General features: G+C 38.3%; 1 protein-coding gene across 7 annotated transcripts in view; it reads left to right on the top strand.

Annotated features, from left to right (window-relative positions):
* The window catches only part of EIF4G3 (eukaryotic translation initiation factor 4 gamma 3), a 368,147-nt gene that overhangs the window by 318,215 nt on the left and 36,540 nt on the right, over positions 1 to 13,392 (top strand). For all 7 annotated transcript variants that reach the window (XM_060015631.1, XM_060015609.1, XM_060015626.1 and 4 more), the window contains 6 exons: positions 714 to 846; positions 3,510 to 3,604; positions 5,806 to 5,899; positions 6,906 to 7,023; positions 8,765 to 8,985; positions 11,062 to 11,180. In XM_060015631.1, the coding sequence (XP_059871614.1) occupies positions 714 to 846; positions 3,510 to 3,604; positions 5,806 to 5,899; positions 6,906 to 7,023; positions 8,765 to 8,985; positions 11,062 to 11,180 (780 nt within the window). The remainder of the gene's footprint in view (positions 1 to 713; positions 847 to 3,509; positions 3,605 to 5,805; positions 5,900 to 6,905; positions 7,024 to 8,764; positions 8,986 to 11,061; positions 11,181 to 13,392) is intronic.

Here is a 13,392-nt window from a genome sequence, read left to right as displayed (position 1 = left end):
CTTATTAGCAAAGCCACTACCAGTTGATCAGAATTTTGAATGCTGATTTCAACCTTTTTGCCATTCTTGCCTCAAGCTAATATAAATGTTAAAAACTTCTCTGCCTGTTCCTTCAGTCACTCATATTGGTATCAGATGTTGAGACTCTAGCTGGGAAGGGAAGTAAAGGGAGAAGTGTAACTCTAAGGAGACAGCTTGTTTTGTCCTTAGCGGAGAGGATAACCGGAGCTCAGAGCAGTGTGGCATTTTGTGTAGACACCAGAACCTTGATATGGGTGGGAGAAAAACGCTAGTCATCCTCGATTTAGAGCCCCAATGGAGTGTGCTATGAACTGAGTGGCAACATACCAGACTAAGTCAAGGCCAAAGAATCCTGATCTTCGTTGATTCCTCTTCTCACTCCTTTCAAAAATACAAAATGATAAAATGCATAGATAGGTAGGTAGGTAGGAAGGAAGACAGATAGATAGTTTGGCCAGTCTTTCACTCTGTCTTTATCCATCAGCTATTGGAATGCTCAGTATACAGTAGCTCAGGGTTGATTGAGAAAAATTTAATTATTTGGCTGTAATGAAAAACTGGCATAGTACCGGATTTTATATGTATTTTATACTTTTCCAGCAAAGTATAAAACAGATTCTCAAAAATTTCATTTTTATTTTCCTTTTTATTTTTAGTTATCTGGCTGATAACTTCATTTTCTCCTTTTATAGTGTAATTGGGTATCTCGAAGAGCAGATCAAGGGCCTAAAACTATTGAACAGATTCACAAAGAAGCTAAAATAGAAGAACAAGAAGAGCAGAGGAAGGTCCAGCAACTCATGACCAAAGAGAAGAGAAGACCAGGTGAGGGGTGCAGTCCACCACGCATTAGAGAACTTGGGAGTTTTGAGGGATAGATGTTTAAGAATTCTATTTTAAATATGAAATGAGAGCAGAAAGACTAACCCAAAGAATGGAGTGGTGATTGGTAAGTGAAGCAGCTTCACCTGGAGACTGGTTGTTGAGTAAAAGCAGAGAATACAGGAACTAAACATGATTTCTTTGACTACTTCAAAGGCAGTAATCAACAAGACTTTATTGAGCATCTTCTGTATACTCAGTATTGGTGAGAGATATAAAAAGAAGTAGAAGATATAGCTCCTTCCCTCTGAAAGCTTTCAGTTTATCGGGAAAGCCAAAACTAATAAAGGGTACATTTTCAAGCAAATGGAAGATGCTATCAATTATGAAATGTATTCTCCACTAAGGCTATTAAAATTCAGAAGAGGAGAGGTAGAAACCTGGAGGAAATCTTTATTTGAGGAAGGGGCACTTGAACTGGGTGTTGGTGGATGGACGATATTTGGAAGGGAAGGAAAAATTTTAGTCATGAAATTAAAATAAACATATACTGTAAAGAGGAATCAGTAAGCCTGATTAGAGTAAAATTTAAGTGTTCAGAAGGAATGGAAAAATGTTTGTCCAGAAGAATGGAGCCAGATTAGGAACTTTCGGCTTGATTTGACATTAAGGAGCCATTGTGTGTTTTTGAGCCAAAGGAGTAATGTCATGCTAGAGATGCATAAATAAAATGAGTCTGTTGCTCTTCACATGATGAATCAAGGGCTACACTGAACTCAGAAATGTTGCTGTTGCCTGAAATGCTATGTGGAGGAAGGTAAGATGAAAGATGAAATAGAAGGCATTTTACAGCTGAGAAAATAGAAAGTCTATTGACTAAGTTTAGGAACATTGGAAGAGGAAAACTTTTTCAGAAAGGAAATGATCTTCTTTTTTTTAAGCCTGTTCCTTCTAAGATGACATCCAAATGAGAATGCTCATTTTGTCCACTGTACAGTTAAGTGGTCAGTTAAGTGACTGGGTCATATTAGTAATAGAGGTTGAGAGCATAGACTGGAGCCAAGCTATCTTGATGTGAATTTCAGCTCTCCTGCATCCTAGCTGTATGACCTTGCACAAGTCACTTAATCTGTAAAATTGATCGCATAATAGTACCTAGGATTTGGGTGAGGATGGAATGAGCTAATATAGGTAAAGTGTTCAGCGTAGCAACTGCCACCTAGTAAATACTCAATAACCATTAGCCCTTATTTACCATAGACACTGTATAGCTCATAGTGAAGTTCTGAGAGATGAATCCTCCAGGGAAGAAAGTGTGCTTTTCCATTTCACAGGAACAAGGAATAAGCAAGCCTGTTCATGATCATTAATACCATTTAGCAAAGAGAAAATCAAGAAATACGTGAGGATTGGAAAAGCTTTTGGACAGACAGTTTGGTGGTCTTTCATTCATTTATTCAATAAATATTTACTGAGTGCTTGTCACTTAACAGGAGAGACAAAGTCCCTTACCTCATGCAGCTTACATCTTACGGGGAGTGGGAGGTGGGGTGGGGAACAAATACATAAATATACAGTTTTGCCAGATAGATATGTTCTATAGAAAAGCTAAAGCAGAGAGGGTGGGGGTAGGAGAGCAAGGTTTGATAAATAGAGGTTACAGTTTTAAATAGGGAGGTTGGGCAGCCTATTAAAAGTTGGTGTTTGAGCGAAGACTGAATGAAGTAATGAGTCATGTGGATATCTGGGGAAGACGGTTTTAGGCAAAGGGAATAATAAGTACAAAGGCCCTGAAGCAGCCTTTTCAAGGATCAGCAAGGAGGCCAGTGTGGCTACAGCAAAGGGCACGGGGGGGAGTGGTAGGACATTGGGTCCGAGAGGAAGGGGACCAGATTATTTAGAGTTTGTAGGCCCTTTATAAGGAACCTGTCTTTCTCTCAGAGTGAAATAGATAACAGAAGTGTTTTGGGCAGAGAAGTGACAGGACCTAACTCACACTTTACTAGGGTCACACTGGCTACCATGATGAAAACAGGTGAGGGTGAAAGCAGGGAAGCCAGTGGCGATGTTTTTATACCAGTCGAGGAGTGTTGCTGGCTTAAACCAAATTTGTAGTGTTAGTAGTGATTAGAAGGGGCTAGATGCTGAATACATTGAAAAGGTTGAACTGACAAGATTTGCTGACAGATTAGGTGTGACGTGTGAGAGAAAGAGGAATCAAGGTTTTCTGCCTCAGCAGCTGAAAGTTTGGAGAAGCAGGTTTTGGGGGGATGATCGAAGCATAGTGTGTCATATGACACCATTAAGTGAAATAAACTTTGCAATAAATTATTTCCATCTGATCTCTCCCAAAGTGTTCTCATCATTAACTCTGTAAACATTAGATTTGGCCCTCCCTTGTCTAGCACTAAATCCCTATTCATTTGTATCAGTTGGTTTCTTCTAGGTCAGTAATGTTTCATGAGAGATGGATACAAGCAAAGTACTTCTACTTGATACTTTCATGTTGTGGGTAGTAAAGCGACTGTCAGCAACGCTTTTACAATTTCTTTTGTCTGTTTCCTGGGTTTCGATTGGAGCTGCTGAGTTGAAAATATTGCTTGCCCTTTCATTGTCAAACTGATTTGAGACAGATGAGAGAGGGGCTCGCTCTGTCTTCCCTGCAGGTGTCCAGAGAGTGGACGAAGGTGGGTGGAATACTGTTCAAGGGGCCAAGAATAGTCGGGTACTGGACCCCTCAAAATTCCTGAAAATCACTAAGGTGAGTGTGACATTTAAACACAACTTCAAACAGCCCCAAAACATGGCTTTCAAAATTATTTCTCATATAAAATAGCCATATTGCAGATTTTATGGGGTGGTGGTTTTTTCATGCAGATGTATTTCTACAGCTCAGCATCATCAATAAGTGTATTCTTACCTACTTGTCCTGGCATTAGTCCTTTTATTTCTATGAGTGTTTATTAAGGAGGACTAGGTTAATTAGGTTTACTAAGGCTTACTAATTGACTAGGTTAATTCTTAAAGGTATGAGATGCTTAGTATAAGAGAGGTGATAACAAAAATTCTTGAGAAGTCATAGTTAATTGCAAGCTTTTATACATATATATATATACAGTATATTCATACTGTATGATATAATATTCATACTGTATAATATATATACAGTATATTCTTAGCTCTGAGGAAGAAGCAGATACCTGTCTAAGTCTAATCATGAAAGGAATGAATGGTTTGCTATATCCAAGGCATAAAAGAAATCACAGAGGACCTACCAGAAATTATTCTGTGATAAAGATTTAGTGTATTCTCTTTCCTTCTCTTGAGAATCCGTGGGCAGTAAGAGGAAAGAATTTTCTCCTAGCAGATGTTTTCAGCAGTGGAAGTTGATCACTATAAGTAGAATGAAGAACCTTGGAAAAGATAGAGAGAGTAGAATTACATTTTGTAAAAGTGGAAACTTGTACAGCCCAGTGAGTTTTGCAAATCACTTTCAAGTGTAGTTTGATCCTTACTTGTAATATTATTTACATAGTCCTGAAAATTGGCAGCCTGCCAGTAGGATAAAGACAACCTGAAGCTAATGTTGAAAATATCAAATGGAAGAAGATGGGCTGTGTTGTTTGCATCTTTATGGTCTTGTCAAGGCATTGCTTCAGGATAGAACAGTCCCTCTCTGCGTCTCTTTTGATGTATCAGCTGGGATCCTGTTCTCTAAGATTCTGGTACATTCTTCCAGTTGTTTATGTCTCAGAGAAGGAATTCCATTTCTGAATACAACTTGATTCCCATCCACTTCCATTTCCAGCAAGAGACAGTTTTAACCAAAATCATTTGTCTGTGTTTTACAATATTGTTTCTGTGCATGGGCACTATGATAAGCCTACAACATTATTTCCTTAATATTTTGAAAAATATATAAATTTAAAAAAATAAATGTAGTATATATTCAGGCAGTTATACTGTAGGTACTCTATATAAACATCTCATTAAAAGTTCAAAACCATTAAGCAAATTCACTGTTAACTGTTAACTGTCATATAGCAAACAGTACCGTCAGAATATAGTAATACCTTTGTTACAAGGCACTGCTTTACAGCTTTTGTGCTGTGGTGTGCATTTTATGAGTAACTTGGATTCATTTGTACTGAAGTTGTGCTGGGAGAGTTAAACCTGAGAGATATCGGGCACCTTAACTCCCTGTCTTAACATTTCATTCTCTTTTGTCTTATTCCTCTTTGTTGAATGCTCCTATTCCACCTCTCCTTCCCATCCCCACCCTAGTTTAGGCTTTGCTAAAATGTGAAATCTTTGTGTCTTTCAACCTGTTTTCTGACAGTCACTTGAAGAGATTAATGAGTTGACTTTGTAGTATTTGTTTACTCCTTTTTTTTTTTTTTCTTTTTTCCTTTTTTAAATCCCTGGGCATTATTGTAAGAGGGGAATCACTAGAAACTACTTATGTTTAGCAGATTGGCATTGCCGTCTTAGAGGATCTGAATGCATTCTCCAGACCAGTGGTTTCTAACTGTATTTTGTGGAAGCTGGATTCCAGAGAGTGCTTCAGGGGCCACGGGAATCCCAGTTTAATGCGAACAGCTCCCATTTATGTTTCTTATGTGCGCATTCCAGGCAAAATTTTGTTGTTGAAATTGGTTTTATTTCACGGTTAAAAAAAAAAGGTAGAGGCTTCCCTGGTGGCGCAGTGGTTGGGAGTCTGCCTGCCGATGCAGGGGACGCGGGTTCGTGCCCTGGTCCCGGAGGATCCCACATGCCGCAGAGCGGCTGGGCCCGTGGGCCGTGGCCGCTGAGCCTGCGTGTCCGGAGCCTGTGCTCCGCAACGGGAGAGGCCACAGCAGTGAGAGGCCCACATACCGCAAAAAAAAAAAAAAAAAAAAAAAAAAGGTAAACTGTTCTTCTAGAATATTTCCTATTGTTGACTTGTGGTCACTTATGTTATAGCCCACAATTGATGAGAAAATTCAGCTGGTACCTAAAGCACAGCTGGGCAGTTGGGGAAAAGGCAGCAGTGGTGGAGCAAAGGCAAGTGAGACTGGTAAGTATGGAGTATCCCTTCTTGGGAGCCTGCATGTGGTCTATTAGCATTCACCTTACAATGCTTTCTGCAGTCATTTCATAAACAATTTTAGGAAAATATCTATAGACTAATCATAGCTGGATTTATTGGTGTCCCACTCTAACATAATTTGAGCGTTTCCTCCTCAGTAAGGATCCTTAGGTATTTTGAATATTTAAAAAAAATTTTTTTAATTCAGTTAGGTTATTTAAAACTTTAATCTATTTGATTCCTTTGTTGCTGTTGTTATTGTTCACAAATTCAGTATAATTAGAAAAATTACTGGGACTCCAGGTTAAAAAGGGAAACTCATATTGCTGAGAAAAATAATATTATTACGCAGAAGCATTTAATTTCAGGGAGTTGTGAAAGAAAAAAAGAATTAGATTAAAATAGTTTTCAAAATCTTTGCCGAAAGTAGATTTTGAGAGATTTGGCTTTAGGACTGAAATATTTGGATCATTACAAACACATCTTAAAAGCTAAAGAAAGACCAATGGAAAAAATGTAAACTTCATTGTTAACCTCCTTCCCGTATTTCCCTTCTACTACGTAATTTTGACCTTTTTTCTTTTAAATTAGAAAAGAAATTGTTCACTGAAACTCACATCCATAATTTTATGTAAATGATATCACAGCATTTCTGTTAGTTAGCTTTTTTAAGTGAAATATTTTGTTTTGCTTTTGCTTGCCTCCTTCCTTCCTATATTTACCATTCCCATGCCCTACTTAGGATAATTTAATTATATTTTTAAAGGAGCAAATGGTTGTAGTGAACAAAGATTCCTAAATCCTTTTTTGCATACAAGATCCCTCTAACACTGTGCTTCTGAGAGTGTGGTCTGTGGACCAGGAGATTGGTACCACCTTATTAGGCTGGTTAGAAGTGCCTAGTCTCAGGCCCCACCCCAAGGAGGCAGATCAATTAGAAGCTGTATTTTAGTCATGTGATTTGTATTTTTTTCTCACTTCTCAATACCTATAGATGCCTTAAGGTCAAGTGCTTCCAGTTTAAACAGATTCTCTGCTTTGCAACCTCCAGCACCCTCAGGGTCTACATCATCCACGCCTTTAGAGTTTGATTCCCGACGGACCTTAACTAGGTAAGAAGCTCGGTCTGCACATTAACTCAAGACTGACCTGCTTGTCAGACTGTTTCTGTCTGTCTCTCTCTCCCTCCCCCCAAACACACACACACACACACACACACACACACACACACACACACACACACACACACACACACACACACACACACACAGATTATGATAATGCCTATGGATAGATTCCTTTCATCCCTAAAGTTGATTTTCTCCAAGATAAGGAAATTATAGATTTAGGATGAGGTGGAAGGGAAGGGCAAGTTATCTGACAAATATCTAATACTTTGCTCGACTAAGAAAGCCAGGCCCACCCAAAGAGCCATGGAGGCTTGTGTAGGGCTCTCCAAGGTAATGCCTCAGGATGCTCTAGGTTAACCTAGCACTCTCAAGCTGTGAGTTAAAGGGCATAACAGCCCACCCATATATTTCTCTGTCACACTGTCCTTGGAGTTATATTTGAGGTTGTCTTTTATTTTTCACTACTCTCTATATTCTACTGTCTTTCTACTTTCATTTTTGTAGGATTTATACAGTCAAGTGTTCCATTGACTAGTTTATAGAGAGTGGATGGGGACCTGTAATATAGTGACAGAGAATAAAATTTTTTCATGTAAACACTTTTAGAGCTGAGTTTCTTTAAACTGTCAAATTTTTGTTTTTTATTATAATTAGTATAACTAGTAGATTTTCTAAGCTGTATTACTATTCTCTTGGCTTTTGAAACAAAATATAGCACAGGTCAACTTTTTAATGATGGCATAGATTGCCACTGAGCATCGGTTGTGCTACTGAGGTGTTTGTGGCTCTTTGCCCTGCTTTAGATTTCCCCTGATGGCCCTGCTTTTTGAGTACTGTGTATGTTCTTTCATAGTGGTTAGAATATTGTCGTTCCTCTAGGTCTTCCCTCTTTTCTACTTTTAAATTCTCTGTTTCTGATCTGCCCTGGGCCAAGGACCTATTTGCCCAGCTGGTCAGAATTGTCTGAAAAAAGAGTAGGAAGATAGGAAGATTCTCTCTTAAAATGAACGAAGTGTGCGATTTTGGCTATTCAAAAACTGTTTCTACTACTTGGTTCTCAAATATTTTCCATGTGTTTGAAGTTTCTGAATAAATAAAGTATCATTGAAAGTTTTTAAGATTGTGATACCACGTTCTTTTGGTACTCTGTTTCCCTTTCACTCATTTAGCTCATACATTCATTACTGTCTTCTTTTTTCTTAAAAGATTTTTTTTAATTTAAATAAAGAATTTCCATTAGCATTTAAAATTTTCAAGTGGTATCCCTTTAACATTTAAGAAAGAAGTCGAACACATCTTAATATTCTCTTTAAAGCATGATTTTACTTGTTTATATAAATAATTACACTTTGGGGCTTCCCTGGTGGCGCAGCGGTTGAGAGTCCGCCTGCCGATGCAGGGGACACGGGTTCGTGCCCCGGTCCGGGGGGATCCCACATGCTGCAGAGCGGCTGGGCCCGTGAGCCATGGCCGCTGAGCCTGCGCGTCCGGAGCCTGTGCTCCGCAACCGGAGAGGCCACAACAGTGAGAGGCCCGCGTACCGCAAAAAAAAAAAAAAAAAAAAAAATTACACTTTGAAATATAATTGTTGCCTCACACATCTGAAGTTATCTGTGAAAAATTCTTCTGCATACTTTTAGAAAGTCCTAGTGTTATTTTATAATTTGAATACAGAGTGGATGGGGTGGTCTTTAGTTTGAAAATTGTTGTTTTGTCTTTTAAGTCGCGGAAGCATGGGCAGGGAGAAGAATGACAAGCCCCTTCCATCTGCAACAGCTCGCCCAAACACTTTCATGAGGGGCAGCAGCAGTAAGGACCTGTTAGACAATCAGTCTCAAGAAGAGCAACGGAGAGAGATGCTGGAGACTGTGAAGCAGCTTACAGGAGGCATGGATGTGGACAGGAACAGCACCGAGGCTGAGCGAAGCAGAATCAGGGAGTCAGGTGAGAGGCTTTATATGAACAGGTACAGGTGAAGATTGGGCCCTTAAATTTGGAAGGGAAAAAATGCAAAGGAGACTTTGTGCCTGAGTAGATTTCAGAATCAGTATATGATAACAGCACACACGCCAGTGCCTTAAAAGTTAAAGGGTGTCTTCAGAATCTTATAACATAGTTCTCATTCCCCAGGTATCCCTTTGTTCAGCAATTTGTAAATTTTCCCCTCTCACTATTAAAAGTGATGTAAAAGTTAAAGGGTTTCTTCGGAATCTTATAACATAGTTCTCATTCCCCAGGTATCCCTTTGTTCAGCAATTTGTAAATTTTCCCCTCACTATTAAAAGTGATGATGATGAGGTCCTCTTGATGTATATTAAGCAGTGAATTTCTTAGAAGTTCCCTAAATTATACCCCAGTGTGCATTAGAGTGCCTGTCCTTTGTACAGCCCCTCAAATGTATGAAAATTCTGACACTCTTGAGCCACAACAGGGCAAACCAAAGAGAAAGTATCAGGTTGTCTTTTGTTACCTTCATCTTGGAACCTCTTTGGTTTTTGTACATGTTGAGCATGTATGTGCTTAGAGGACCGACTCAAATAGTGCTCTAAAAACTGCCTCATGTATTTAACCTATCTGTGTTTCAGTGTCCTCATCTGTCATATGGGGATAATAAGTGTACTAACCCTGTAGAGCTGTGGAGATTAAAAGTGAGGTTAATACATGTAAATACTTAGGACATTACAATAATAAATACAAAGTTTGCAAAATGTATTAGATGTCTTGATGATGACAGTGATGAAAAATAGTTTTAAATCTTAATCCTGAAGTAATACTGGTTGTTTTACAACATTTTCCGAGCTTCCAATTTTGTTTCACTATTTAAATTGTGTCTCCCAACTGTAGTTTCTAAATGGATTTCACAGGCAAATTGAAATGTCTCCTCCCAACTGATAAAGACTTCGGATCTTTCAGTGGGGTTTTTTTTTTTTTTTGAATTTTATTTATTTATTTTTTATACAGCAGGTTCTTATTAGTTATCTGTTTTATACATATTAGTGTATATATGTCAATCCCAATCTCCCAATTCATCCCACCACCACCACCCCAGATCTTTACAAGTGGCTTTCTTATCTGAGCTAGTTTATTTTGAGAACATAACAAGGTAGGGTGTGAAAATAATCTTGTGTGTAGTGAATAATGTAGCACAGCTGCCCTCTGCATGTTTATTGTCTGGGCCATTTGTTCATTTGCCACGTGCACCTGAGCACCTAGTGACTTCTGGGTACTCGACCCCTGCTCTTGGCCTTCAGTCTGCTGGATCAGGAAGAACTTTATCAAATAACCCCACGAAAGATGATATATAAATACAAACTGAGCAAAATGCTATGAAAGAAAGAAATGTATTTCTAAGAGAGTACTTAACAAAGGAGCTAAGTACAGTTGACACAGAGGGATGTTAGGGAAGGCTTCCCTCAGGTCTGAAGGACCAAGAGGAGTTAAAACAGGTTTGCAGGGAGGGATGGATGAGAGACAGAGAGAAAGATCATTTCATACAGGAGAAGCACCGTGAGCAAAGTATTAGTAGGAGGAACCATGGCGTATTCAAGCAGCTACCAAAGGCCAATGTGGCTGTAACTCTGTGCACGGTTGTGTGGGCCTCATGTGCTCTTCATCATAGAAGCAATGGAGAGGAATGGAAATACAGAAAGGAAATGGAGTATGATCTGGAAAAATGTTGAATTACTATGTTGTATACCTGAAACTAATGTGATATTGTAAATCAGCTGTACCTCAGTTTAAAAAAAATACAGAAAGGAACAAAACTCTAATTATAAAAATTTATCATGTCCCTGTACCTTGTAGCTGTTGTGGATTATGAAGTTACTTAGTGCATATCTACTCTAAAAAAATGTTTCTGTATTCTACTTTTAGGTGGCTTGCTTTGTCAAATTTGTATCTATTTTAATGCCTTTACTAAAGAAACAATGTAACAACACATAAATATTGTCAACCATAATCCTCCCATTTTAATGATAATTTTTGTCATTTTTACTTTCTCACTTTTTTTAACCTCACTAGTTACGAAACCAGAAATTCCAGCAACGTCAGCCCCTGACAAGCCTGCCTTGTCAGAGGAGGAGATGGAGAGGAAGTCCAAATCTATCATTGATGAATTTCTACACATTAATGATTTTAAGGTAAATGAAATTTTTAAAAAAGAAAGCAACAACAACACAGAAAGCCCCGTGGCAAGAGACAGAGGAACTTGGTTCTGGTCTAAGTCAGTTATTGTGAACTGACGAGACTTAGAGTGAGTAAGCCAAGACTTACACAGTTCAGTTTGCACAACTTTGATGCATTTCTGCCAAGTACTCTCTTTTAAATTGATACTGTAGTTCACAAGATCAATGGTCCGGAAGGAAGAACGGGTATCAATCCATTCCCACTATGGAGTAACCAAATTGACTTTGATACTGATGAACAAAAAACAACACATTATCATTATGAGGAATTCCTGGCTCCTTGTATATTACCTGTCATTATCTTTACAATCATTTTATCATCATTCTCATATTAACTTTAAAGTACAGCTGACATTACTTTTTCTTTATTTCATAAGTAGAAAACTGAGGCACAAAAGAGTAAGTAATGTGCCAGGGTCAGACAGCCTAAGTGAAACATTTCAAGATGTGGCTTTCCGTTTGCCCTTCTTTAACCTTAACCTTCTCCTTGATCTTCATTTTAAGATAGCAGTGAATAAGATATACATACTGCCTGACTTCACGAGCCCTGTAGTCTTAAGGTAGAGACAGATCATAAACAGATGAATTCTATAAATAGTTAAACTGTAGTAGACCTATAGGGTCTTAGGAGAGATCATATAATGAGGCCTAGTTTAGGGATCTGGAGTCAGCAAAGGCTTATCTGTTAAAATATTTGTCAGATACATTAACTACTTTTGCTTTGGCAAAAGCTTACTGAAATTGTCCAAAATTTACAAGAAGGAGGAAGAAGTTTTGCTCATGAGCGAGTTGGAGAGGAGTACTTTGCAGAAACCCTTGGAAATGCAGCAAAAATAAGTGAACATTAGCTGGAATGAGCCAAAGAATAGACTTCATATACTGTGGTTTGTTAGATTCCTGGAAAATGAGGAGTATTCTTACAAATTGGCAGCACAGCCTTTTTCTTATGTGGAAGTAGGGAAATGGGAAAGAAGAAAATGGAAAGACTAAGAAAAGATGAAAAACAGAAACAATAAGGAAGAAAGCAGTAGAGATTATCTTTAGAAATAATTTAAAGGATATACAAAGTCAGTGAGCAACAAATACTTTGAAAGAGGAAAAGTAGGACCCTGTGATGAACTGGAGGTTTAAGAAGAAAAAGACCTTCGTAACACTTAGGTGCAACAAGAGAACCCTTCGAAGATTCTTTAGCCCTAGACCAAGCCTGCGGAAGGGACAGAGTCAGTTATGACTCATGAATGTCATTATGCATTGTACAAGGCAGCTCTGCTGCTGAGTGGCAATAGGAACCAGGTAATAATGTCGGACGTAGTGAGGACTTATGTGTGCTAGGTGCTACTCCATGTATTTTATGTGTATTAGTTTATTTAATCCTCATAATACCATCCAGACAGTAATATTATTATAATAGCCATTTTTACAATAAGGAAACTGAGGTGCAAAGATGTAAAGTAACTTGCTGTAGGTCATACTGCTGATAAGTGGTAGACTCAGGGTTCAAATCCAGGCTTCTAGCTTCAGAGCATAAACTATACTTTTTCTTATTACCTTTAGGGTATTAGTGTGTCATGCTAAAGGCTTACAGAGCTCATTCTAAGGGAGTTTTTTCCCTAATATTTTAATAGGTGCTAATACAAATTAATATTTATTGAGGCTTTGTTTTGTGTTTGGCAATGTGCCAAGTGCTTCTATCACTATATATGTATTATTTGCAATCCTCATAGTAACCCTATGATAGGAAGTCAAAGCTGAGAGATTAAGTTACATCCCTAAACTCATATAATAATAAGTAAGTGGCAGAGCCAGGGTTCAAACCTTCATTTGTCTGATTCCACATCTTGTGTTTTTAGCCTATGTGATACATGTATGTATTGAGTACCTGAAATGTGCCAGCCACATTGTAAGGAGTACTTTCTGGAAATATTGTAGTATATGTAGTGAACAACATAGTCTGTTTTTTTATGTTTCTTTTATGGAGTTTATGTTCTAGTGGGAGATACAGACAAAGCTGCCCTAAAAATAAATAAACAACTACTACAAAAAGAAAACAATGTTATAGTGCAGAGAAGTAAAATTAGGTGGTATGCTAGCCGGTGATTGGGCAGTCACAGGGACTATAGGAGGTGTCATTTCAGCTGAGAGCTCAAAAACAAGAATCAAACCATTA

The sequence above is a fragment of the Delphinus delphis genome, chromosome 1 (assembly GCF_949987515.2).
Source record: "Delphinus delphis chromosome 1, mDelDel1.2, whole genome shotgun sequence".
Taxonomy (NCBI): domain Eukaryota; kingdom Metazoa; phylum Chordata; class Mammalia; order Artiodactyla; family Delphinidae; genus Delphinus; species Delphinus delphis.
The sequence above is the reverse complement of the archived record's forward strand: the minus strand, read 5'-3'. Positions and strand labels throughout refer to the sequence as shown.